Genomic DNA, 12019 nt, shown 5'->3' on the forward strand with positions numbered 1-12019 from the left:
CAGAATGCTGGACTAGAAGGGTATCTGGTGTGATTCAGCATGGCTCTTCTTATGTTCTAAACCACAGGTGTCAAACTCGCGGCCCTCCAGATGTTCATGAACTACAATTCCCATCAGCCCTTGCCACTATAGCCAATGCTCATGTTGGGAGGGACTGATGGGAATTGTAGTTCATGAACATCTGGAGGGCCGTGAGCTTGACACCACTGTTCTAAACCATTTAAATTTTCATTGCAGAAAAGCAGGGTATAAATACTAAACTTAAATAAATAGATAATGGTAGGGGGAATGACCATGATTGAATGTGGAGAAAGTTTTTGAAAGATATGTACAGGAATATGACCAACAAATATATATCAGTTCCAGTCGGCAGGCATCATTGGCCTCAGATCCAAAACAAACACCAAAACAAAACAAAACACCTAAAGAGAAAAATAATGACCTGATAGGCAGCATAGGAGAAATAAACCACAGCTCTGAAAACGTTTAGGTATGGGCCAAACCCCAAAAGATATAAGTAGATATAAGTGATGGATTCATGGCTCTGTGTGTGTGTTCAAAGTGCTGAATGTAGCTCACATTTGAGTAGACATCTTGAGACTCTCACCTTCAACTAGGATTGCCAATCTTCACGTGGTGACTGGGGATCTCCCATTATTACATCTGATCTTCAGGTGACAGAGATCAGTTCATCTCAAGAAAATGGCCACGGTGGAAGGTGAACTCTATGGTATTATATCACACTGAAGTCCTCCCCTCCCCAAACTCATCTTCCTCAGTCTCCACCCCCAAAATCTCCAGGTGTTTCTCAACCCAGAGCTGGCAACCCTACCCTCAATTTAAAAAACCCAACAAATTTATAAGTTTAATGGTTATACAAATCAACTATTAAATGGGGAGGAAATTGAACTTCAAATTCTTGTACAGCAGTCTCCCCTATTCCTTGAACACTTATTCCCTGACATGCTTGAAAGCCATCCCCAATCTACCTATATTCCATTTGTCTCCTTTCCTTCCAGCACCACAGTCCTAGCCAAAATCAAGTACCACATTTCTCAAAGCAGTAATTTCCTGAAACAGTTCTTTACAAATTTAGTCAATATTTGCAGATTTACTAGATCTGCATGATCCGTTTTGTGCAGAACTGGGATTTGTTTTTCCTGTGCAGGTTATACACAGTGTAGAAATTATCTGGTTTTTTGTACAGGTAAATAGAATACTAGGCAGACATAAAAACAGTTAGTTATAAACGCTGCTCAGAGACATATTGGCTAAATTCAAACAGATTGGAAAGCATCAGGTAACATAGAGAGAAAGTAGATTGGGCATATGCTAAATACACATTTCCCACCTCTTTCATAGCTGCCAAAGACACATCATGAAGCCTACACAGAAGAAGTTCTGAATGGCAGCTTGCCAGGCATCTGATGCTGAAGAGTCCCTTTTCCTTCAGCTGCCTGAGAGGCAATTATCAGAAAGATGGAAGGAGAGAAGAGAAAGAAAATTATTAGTCTTGACTGGTATTTTGCAGAAATAGGATTTCCAACAGCAGCCAAAGAGTCAGAAAATGAGATGTGTCATACAAGTCACACTTTGGGAATACAGAAAAGCTAAAAGATGCTGAATTTAACAAAAGCTCTTTACATATCAGGGCTTTAAAACCATGAGGGGGATATCTTTCACCAGCCAATGTGCCTGATAGAGTCTCCTGTGAATTAAGCTGAACAAAAGAGTGTGATTGATTTACTAGTTCCGCATGACAGGCTCCATCCTTGGGAAAGACTGAGACTTCCCCAACAGACTTTCTCCTTTCAGGCCCAAGGGGGAAAACCCGCATTTCCTTCCCTTTTCTTGCCAATAATATCTTCTGAGTCTGCTTTGTTGAATTAACAGCACCATCTGTTGGTGAATGACAAAAAGTACAGAGTGTATGAAGGATTTTTTGCTTGCTTATATTTCACGCAATGTTTGCACCCAAGGCTTAAATCAGCATTTTCTCAAAAATCTCTTAAAAACCACTACTGGCCAGAATGTACATTCAATTTCTCCTTTGAATCCTTGCCTAGCCTGTGCATTCACACATCCCTCAAATAGCTCCACAGATACACAAAAGAAGCTTTTTATCGTGAAAATTGGCTTAGGCACAGTAAAGAAGGTATAGAAAAGCCCCATCCAAAGAAATGATGTGACTGAAAACACAGAATGCCCAAGTGAAGTTGGCCAGTAATCCCCTTTACTGCAGGGAAAATATGAATAAATACACTGAAGGTACAAAACCTTGGATTCACAGGAGTGAACTGGTTCAGAAAGAAGCCCAGAAATGTTTTTTAAAACCATATGACATTTTTTCTCTTTTACTGTCACTAATTGGAATACCAGGTTAAAACATAAGCATTCTCTGTTGCATGCTTCTGATGTAGTGAGCTCTGTTTCACAAAAGCTTACACTGAAGTAAATATTGTTAGTATTTAGCCTTAAAATAATCATCTGGGTGTGGGGAACCTTGCACATATTGCATTTGGCTTATATTTTCATCTCAAGCCAAATTCATGTATCTTTGGGTAAAAATATGCCACAATTTTTTTTGTTTGTGGGATGTCATGAAAGGATGTTTTTCTCCAGAACACTTAAAAACACTTTCATAAATTACTTTTTGGTTAGTAAACTCATGGGGTAAAAAAGAATACCCCAGTGGGGTACTTCAGTACCTTATGAGATAACAAAATACCCCAATGCCAAAAATGTGTTTGGGAGTTATATTCTACCCAGATATTTAAAAAGAGAGAAAGTAAACTAAGTAGTAATGGCTGTAGTTTGGGGCACTGTGCAACCACTGTAAAAAAAAAAAGTAAAGGTAGCCCCCTGAGCAACACTGGGTTGTTATACTGAACCATGGAGTGATGTCACGTCACAATGTTTACTAGGTAGACTATGTTTGTGGCTTGCCATTACCTTCCCCAGTCATCTACACGTGACCCCCAATAATCCGGGTACTCATTTTTACCAACCTTGGAAGGAGGGAAGGTTGAGTCAACCTAGTGCTGGTTCGGGAAGATGGGCCCCAGAGCTGCCTCCGCCACTGGACTTGGGAGTGGGGAGCCAGGAGCCTGTGGGACCCATCTTCCCGAACCATCCCAAGCAGCCTCCAGGGCAGGACGGCTGAGCCAGACCAGGCAAGGGAAGGCCAGGGGAAGCCAGCTGTGGGTGTGCCAAAGCTTCCTGCACTGTTGCCAAAGCCAAGAAGGTTGCAGCAGCCCGGGAGAGCCTGGAGGGGGCCACTACAGCCAGTGGCAGACAGGGGAGTGCCAGGCAGGGGCGACTCTCTGCCAGAGGGGTGTGGGAGGCTTTTTTCCGCCTTCCATCTGATTTAACGGGCATCGCCTGGGGACATTTGCCCCCATATATCCCTCTGGGTAGAATGCCTCTGCAATAGTTGAGGGTTGCATTTTGGACAAGCTGAAGTTTATGGATCATTTTCAAAGGCAGCCCCACATAAAGCCCATCACAGTAATCTAGCCTGGATGTAATCAATAGTTTGCACCACTGAGGCCAGATCATGCTTTTCATGGAAAGCATACCTGTCAAGCAGCAGTGGTGTAGTGGTTAAGAACAGGTGCACTCTAATCTGGAGAACCAGGTTTGATTCCCCACTCTGCCACTTGACCTGTTGAGGTTTATCTGGGGATCTAGATTAGCCTGTGCACTCCAACACATGCCAGCTGGGTGACCTTGGGCTAGTCACAACTCCACGGAGCTCTCTCAGCCCCACCCACCTTTCTCAGGGGGAAGGGAAAGGAGATTGTAAACCCCTTTGAGTTTCCTACAGGAGAGAAAGGTGGGTATAAATCCAACTCTTATCTTCCTCTTCAAACCTGCTAAAAGGCACTATGTACCATAAAGGCACTCTGGGCCTCCAGCAGTAGAGCATGATTCCCAGTACCCCTTGTTCCTTCAGGAGAAGTGCAATGCCCTCCAGGACTGGCTGACCATTCTTTCCTCAAGCATTATGACATAACAGCAAAGAGTAGAAGTAAGATTGCCAACCTCCAGGTAGGACTTGTAGATCTCCCAGAATTACAGCTGAACTCTGGAAATCATTTCTTCTGGAGAAAATGGCTGGTTTGGATGGTAAGCTGTATGGCATCATATCCGCTGAGGTCCCCAGACCCTACTCTCTGAAGGATCTCTAGGAATTTTCCACCTGATTTGGGGGACACTAGGTAGGAGGCACAGTTCATTCTCTTTTTCCTTACCAGTCATTACTGTTGAGCCACTTCAAAGCATCAATCAGCCCCTGCTCTGGATGAGACAAGAGGCTGACTTCTAAGACATCTCTGTTTACAAGGTCCTCTTCCCATTCTGGAGAATTCAGGGTTGCTGGCAGGGAGTAAGCTGTCATTTTTTTAATTTAAAAAAATACCCAAAACAAGAATTAATATAATGACACTGATAGTTAGGAAATTATAAATAAGGCTACAAACAAGGGTGCATTATACAAGGAATACCTTCAACTCCTTTCTGTTTCCTTATACCTGAAATGGTTCCGTGGATATGCATTGGTCGGAATAATGTATGCAATTTTAGACATCATTTTAAAAACTCAGTTACACCTTTAATACCAGACAGATCAGTTTTCAGCATAAGGAGTGGCTGAAAGGGTTATGCCCTGATTTCTGGCACATTTACTTGGAAATAAAGACCACATCCTCTGTTAGTAAATTGGTAGATTGAAAGTGCAGGCAGAATAGATGTAAGCAGTGGTTTCCCACATGAGAGATGCAAGTATGTGACTTTTTTTTAACCATGTGCGTAGGTTGCATATCTATTCAGACACACTCTGCCACTGACACTTTAAATATGCCAATTAGGCCATACTGTTTTACCTCAAACCCCAGTGTTTTCAGTTAAAAGTGTAGCTGTGGATGTCCTTAATGGGCACTGGAGTTATTAATGGGTTAAATGACAAGATGGAGGGACTGTTGATTAGACTTTGCCAAACCATGGGTGTGAGGGAGCTGAGGCTCAGTGATCTTTAATTGACAATATCTAGGAGTACTATTAATACTGAGTTTTTGAGTCATCTGTAGCTCATAGTGCCACAAATTTTGTTGAGCCTGATGTGTTTCCTCTTTGTGAAAGATGACTGGGCAACAGTAATATCCAGTAATATCCAGGTTAAATTACTGCAAAGTTTTATAAATGAAGATGCCTTTGAAAAGCATGTGGAAATTTCAACTGACAGAAAATATAGCTGACAAGCTGTTAATTGTTACTAAAGCTTTTGCCTGTAACTGGCCCTTCTGCTCATTGCCAAGACAAACATAAAAGTAGGACTTGGAACAGGTGGATAACACAAGAGTTTCATGGCTCACCTGAAGCGTGCCTCAGAAAGCTACTGTCATGGTTGATGACAGGGATGCTAGGCAGAGAAGGTCTGTTCACCCTTTTCTTTAAGGATTTTCCAGCAGGCGGTCTGGGTGAATTGGTCAGGCTGAATGTAACAGGGATGGTGGCCTCACTACTATTAAGTACACCTGATCCTGTAGAAAGTAATTTGAAAGAGTAAATAAAGGGTAACAACACCTCAGCTGAACAAGCCACAGAAGCAGATATTATTTGACAAAAGTAATGTATCATACAGAATTAGGGTCAATGTCAGTAGTATAAACTACAACATTAGGAACAATGACAGTACATCACAAAGGCCCATTATGCATGGAACACTTATGTTTCACCTGTTCTCTCCACTGTGGGCTTGTAGTGAGCTCTCCTCATGTTTCTCTGTTTACATGCAAGCCCACAACCTGCAGTGCAGTTTATCTACTGAACTCTGCTTGGCCCCTGCTTATCCCAGCTTTCTTAATTCCACTTATCAACAGCCTGTAAGGTACAGAGCTGATATTCTCTCCCCCACTCCCTTCCCCTCTGCACACACACACACTGCTGCCCTAGCAAGGGAAGAGAGTATTTTAAAACAGTCTTGCCTGAAATAAAGTTTGAAAAGCCCTCTCCGCCATCGGGGAGAGCAGAAGCAAAGCGGTGGAGGTGGGGTGGAGCCAAAAAGATTCCTGCTTGTACTGTTCCTTGCAAAACCCCTCATTGTGATTTTGTATCGAAAGATTGATCTCTCAATCTCTCAATATGTGCACTTTAAAGAAGAAAAAGGAACCGACAGCATGGAGGAGGCAACCAGGGGGAAGGCTCCATGGCACCTGGCTACTGAAGCTGTGCTGTGCTGACACTGTGCTGGTAGAGGAGAGACTAAATACAGATGTTAGAGATCGGCAGGGGGGTCTTCCTCGCCATCACTATACATATGAGAGATCAATCTATCAATCTCTTGATCAGCAAGCAGGAAGGAGCCAACAGCATGAGGCGGGTGAAAAGGAAGGCATGCAAAGTGCTGCAAGGGAGTAGGAATGCTAGCCATGGGCGAGGAAAGAGGTCCAGGGTAAAACTGGCAAATCTGTCCCACTCTGGCAGCAAAGAAAGATTTAAATCATGCTATAAGTGGTTTTGCTTGTCTCAAAGAGAGTGAAAAGTGAAAGTAGGACTCCAGAAAATACGTCAGTAGAAGAAATCTTGCTGCGGTGAACATTGGCCTCCACTACTCCACTACTGCTTTCTCCAGTAGGTGGAGCAACTTTTATTTTTTCATTCCCTGTGTTTTGGACTGACTTTGGCTTGAACATTCTATAATGCTTCATTTTCCTGAGACAACTTTTTATTGTGACCATCAGGGGTGCATAAATATGGAAAATGTTCTTCCAAATTTTTTACCCACATAACTTTTCCACTAATGATCTTGAGCAGAATCCTATCAGAACCCTGGTCTCAGAATTGACTCCAGAAAAGTTTAATGACCTTCAGATAGCACTGTGAGATAACTATAGCTATCTTTGTGGATTAAATGCTTAATCGGTGGATAGACCAAGCAAATCTACATATGAGTAAAAGCAATAACTCTAAACAAGAAAAGATTTGCTTCCTTTTGCATTTAGATTATGTAAGATAGTTAGACTTTATTTACGGTCAATGACCAAATACTTTAGATTATGTACATATGTAACAGGCACTATCTTCAAAGAAGCATTTTCACCTATGTGAATTAAGACGGGAAAATGACCCTGCAAAGACGGCAACTGGCCTCCAAAATATTTCTATTAAAAACAATTATTTAAAATAAGGAGGTGCTTTGTCAGTCAATTAAAAGGGTTTTGGTGAACCAGTTATCAACCTTAAGTCCAACAAAACATGTCTACATGGATTCCCCATGAGATCACTGTTAAAGGCCATGGCAAGAGTTATGTGAGAAGAGGTCCAAGTACACACAGCTCTGAGGCTGACATTTCAGCACCTCCACTAGCACTAAAGAAGACAAGTTATGGGACCTTGCCTTACAGCCTTGTTCTGGCAGAGTGCTGACTCGCAACTTTACCTCCCGTTGCAGCTGCCCTTCTTGGCATTTCTACTGCAGTACAATCAGTGCCCGTCAGCTCCAATCAAATTAATTTGGAAGCGAGGTACTGGGCCTTTTTTCTTCATTTGCAATATGCAAGGCTACTGTAACAGCTTCACATGTTATATCCTTCAAAAACTTCAATGGATGTCACAGTACTGCTTTAAAAGAGTTCAGGTCTAGGCAATCTGTAACCATATCAGTAAGTACCCTCTTTGTATGAAAATTTCCACTAGGCTATACTTTACTTAAATTAAATGTTATTGGGAAAATCATCTCTTCTGTCTGACACCTAGTCTTGAAGTGTAGGTGGATTTGATGACAATGATAAAGTGAGATCTAGGATTAAACAATGTCCAAGGGCGGCCATCCTATAATTCTATTCAGCTATTGCTAAGTTAGCAATATTTTTTAAAACTTTCCCTTTGCAAAGTGTAGGACAATCTTTGATGAAATATTCTGTACAAGTATTCGTGATTACAGGAACAAAAATGTACAATGTGAAAATACTTAGGTAGGGAATTGTTCAGCATTAAGTGCCTTATTTTAGTTCAGATACATATTTTCACTAGAAGGATGATCAAGAAGATGGAATATTCCAGAGTACTCCAGCAAATGGAATGGAAATACTAATTCCTGCAACATTGACTTAGGCTATTTCCACAAAGGAGTAAGAAAAGCTGCCCTCACTGTGGAAGTAGCAGCAAGCAAGATGGAAGAACGTGGGGACAGGTCTGCACATCAAGTCCCTATTGTGCTAACCACTGTCTATGCCCCTCAGTCATGTCAGCACACCAGAAGTACCAGCACTTCAACAATCTTGTCAGCCTGTGACCCAGCAATGCCCCATTCATAGCTGACCTGTAGCTCACACATGGCTTTTGATGACTGAACCCTCATAGTTTTAATTTTCTGTGGATAAAGAACATTTTGCAACCACTGGCAAAGAAATGACCTCAGAGACACCTCTAGCTAATTGATCAGAAGTGGGTAATGTTGCCAGACCTCCTTTCATCTGTACATCCCTCCCACTCAGCCTGAATGTATGTTCTGCACGTGTAGCACTATGAACAAGCCCTGTGAGGCACACACAGAACATTGGGCGTAACCTCTGTGTTTTGTGACTCACAGAGAATCTTGTAACAATGAACACAGCAGAGGATCTTGAGACAATGATCACAGCAAATGCTTCCATGGAAGCCTTTTTAGAAAAAATCAGGGAGAACCAACAGGATTACAGCAATTAAGCCACACCAGGTTAGAAGTCAAAGATGCCTCTTACTGTATTGACTTTTACAGGATATGCAATCACTGACCATTGTAACAACTCAGACATTAAGTGTCCTGTGACAGTCTTGAACTTCTGATTCAAATCTTCTCATTGTCCCCAAAGCTTCTGCCAAATAGATGGTCCTTTCTGCACAACCTTTCTAGAATATCTTGGGAATGTCTTTTAAAAAGTGTCTGCTGATTTTTTGTCCAGACAACATAGACAAATAAAGCCCTAGAAGAGACAGCGTATGCCCCCCCCCCACACTTTTCTGCCACTTGAATCCTCCAAGCCACCCACCATTTGCTGATGGTTTCAATGGAGGTTTCCTCATGCCCACTTGCTTTTCCTGTGTGTAAAGTACATGAATAAAGTTAGTTTTGCCTGGCAATCTCAGGAACATGTCAGTTTTCCTTTTTCTTGGTTTCAATGAAATACCTTCGAAGCTACACAGACATGAAATCTGCACATATAGGTGATTCTCAAATCGAGTCTGCATAACTTCAAAGGTATCTCATTAAAAACAAAAAAAAGTGAAAAATGACACATTCCCGAGATCACCAGGAAAACCGTATTCATGTACTTTACATGCAGGAAAAGTGAGCGAGTATGGTACAAGCAGAGGAAACCTCAATGGGAAACCTTCAGCAAGTGCCAGGCAGCAGGGAGAATCCCTGAAGATAGCAAATGGAAAGAGCAAGCTGTGGAGAAAACGAAAGTAGAAACTTTAAACTCGGGCAGGAAAAGTAAAATGGGCTAGCATGGAGGAAGTGTCTTTAAACTGTTTTGAGGGGGAAAGATAGTTTAGTTTTTTTGAAAAATGACAGGATGTGCTAAACTAACACATCCTGAAGGCATCTTTGAGAAAAGGCTGTGCAGAGTTCCTTCCTGCGACTTTATTTTTAATGTCCTCAGGACGTTTTATTTGTGCTGTTCAGAAAGGGCCTATGACTCAGCTTCATACCTCCAGTTTTGTAATCGTTTATTAATTCAGTCAAAAACTTCCCCTCCCTGGTGCTGTTTAGTCAGTTCTATAGTTTTCTCCTGATAAGCTGCCCAATTATCAAGTGTTCCCTTATCCTCTGTAGTACTTTTTTATTTCCTGACAAGGACACATTTTATGCTATAGGCCAAAAACAGTACAACTGGTCTGGCTTTAGAGCCAGTAACTGAAGACTGATCCTGGATACCAGATAAATTGTAACAGAGACTCCCAACCCACACTAGATCCCCTCCTCCTTTCATCTGATTTCTTTGCACTTCAGGACATGTAGTCTTTGTTCCCCCTCTTGATCTATCCTCTTATTTTCCAAACCACACTTGCACCACACAGAGACTTTGCTCCTCTCTGCTCTTTAAGACCATACATTTGAAAGACTGGTCATCTCTGTCCCCTCTGATTTCACTTCTTCTCTGTCCCTTTCCCCATTTCCTCACATGTACACCTTTAGCTCAAAGAGAAATTCCTGCTCTAAATTGCAATAGCAATGCTGAATGTTTGGTTGTTGCCATATTGGTTAGGATAAGGGAGTATGTTTACAACTTGATTTAGTACCACTAATGTTTGCTTAGGATAAGTCCCCCCACAAATACTATTTACCAAATCCCTCAATACATTTTTAAATCAGGTGTCTGTCATCCTTTTCTTACTGGAAACTCTCTACTCAAATCACTTTTTAGGTAAAAGATCCCTGTTTTTTGCACCCTGCACAAATATGCAAGCTGATTTCCCACCATATGTTTGTAGGGGTGTAGTGATATTACTGCCTGGATAGAACATTCCAGTGTAAAGAGAACAGGATTTTTTGCTTTAATATTTAAGATTCATTACTTTTCCCGTGACAGGCAGAAATCCAGCAAGTATTGTTTCCTTTTCCTTGTTAAGAATGCCAGCTTCAGCTTGGGAAATTACTGTATATGAGGGAACAGTGTCTGTTGGTATTTGGGAGCAGTGCCTGGGAGGGAGCTCAGTGGGGATCTAGTGCTGTTGAGCCCACCATCCAAAGCTGCCATTTCCTCCAGGGGAGCGTTGATCTCTGTAGTCTGGAGACCAGTTGTCATTTGGGAGAACTCTAAGGCTGGAAATGGGTATGTCCAATCATTACACCTTCATTTTGGGAAGGGAAGCATTGATTGATTTTCAGCCTGTTATGCAATAATGAGAGTCCGACAAATTCTGTCAGAAACAAAATAACAGCCCTTAGATTACCTGACCTCAGGGCCTGGTTATTTTTCTCCTTACACATTTTGCTTTCTATTTTTTTTCAAATGAGAGATTTAAAATCTGGAACAATGCAAAGCTTAAGTGGTGCGCTTGACTAACAGATAAATATATTTGTACCAAGCCATTCAGCCCCCCCCCCCTCCCGCCCCAATTTAAGTAGCCACATACCGTCCTGAGCAGTTCTCTGTAGCTGGTCTGGGAGCTTCATAGATCTTTCCTTTTCTCTTTCTTTACGTAAAAGCTCTATCTCCTTTACCTGCTTCTGACGCATTTTCTCCTGAGCAGACTTGGATATGGTCACATGAATCTGGACACAACAGAAAGGAGACACCACAGAACATGAAACAGACCTAATTATTGCCATCTACAAGGGTTACTGAAAGTATGGCTAGGAGCCTAATTTCCCTTGCCTGCAAATACATGCAATAAAATCTGATTGGTCAATTAAAAGAAAAAGGAAAAACAACTTTGTGAGTAAATAATTTTGAGTAGTGAAATAGCAGGTGGAGAAAGAGTAAAGCTGCCCTTTGTATGGCCACCATTTCTCTGCCTCCTCTAGAAGCAGCTGAAAGCTTCAGGTAAGCTTTCAATTGCCAGCACTTGGCATTTAATGGACACTTAGGTTCTGAAGATGGCTCACAAGTATTGACTGTAATGTCAGACTCAGCAAGACCTGTGAAATCAAGTAACATAGGGCCAATATAGGCATGATGGTATCCACAGGTCAGACCTGTGTACACCACTGCCATTTTAAAGCTAAATTATGTAATTTAAAAACATCTTAAGGCAGCATGTTTTAAGGGGACGCATGCTGAGACATTCTTGTTCCAGCTATTTCAGCACTTGAAGTGGCCCAGGGCAGGGGGGAGAACAAGAGCATCTCCTCCCACTCTACTGCAGGCCTAGAGTTGCCAGGACACCAGGAGAATTAGAGGCAAGAATATGGCGAGGGGCAACATTGCAGACGTGATGACCCCCCAGAAGTGATGTCATCATGCCATCAGTGGCACGCAGGTTTTCTCTATTTTTTCCCCTGCTACAACTTAGAGTAGTGGAAAGTAACAGG

General features: G+C 42.0%; 1 protein-coding gene across 1 annotated transcript in view; it reads right to left on the reverse strand.

The window, feature by feature from the left end:
- TOGARAM2 (TOG array regulator of axonemal microtubules 2) overlaps positions 1 to 12019 on the reverse strand; it is a 77673-nt gene that overhangs the window by 34247 nt on the left and 31407 nt on the right. The window contains exons 8-11 of the mRNA XM_048512152.1: positions 11122 to 11260; positions 5373 to 5540; positions 4254 to 4392; positions 1352 to 1457 (exon numbers count right to left, since the gene is read on the reverse strand). Coding sequence (XP_048368109.1) covers positions 1352 to 1457; positions 4254 to 4392; positions 5373 to 5540; positions 11122 to 11260 — 552 coding nt within the window. The remainder of the gene's footprint in view (positions 1 to 1351; positions 1458 to 4253; positions 4393 to 5372; positions 5541 to 11121; positions 11261 to 12019) is intronic.

This window comes from Sphaerodactylus townsendi, linkage group LG01 (genome assembly GCF_021028975.2).
Source record: "Sphaerodactylus townsendi isolate TG3544 linkage group LG01, MPM_Stown_v2.3, whole genome shotgun sequence".
Classification (NCBI taxonomy): Eukaryota; Metazoa; Chordata; class Lepidosauria; order Squamata; family Sphaerodactylidae; genus Sphaerodactylus; species Sphaerodactylus townsendi.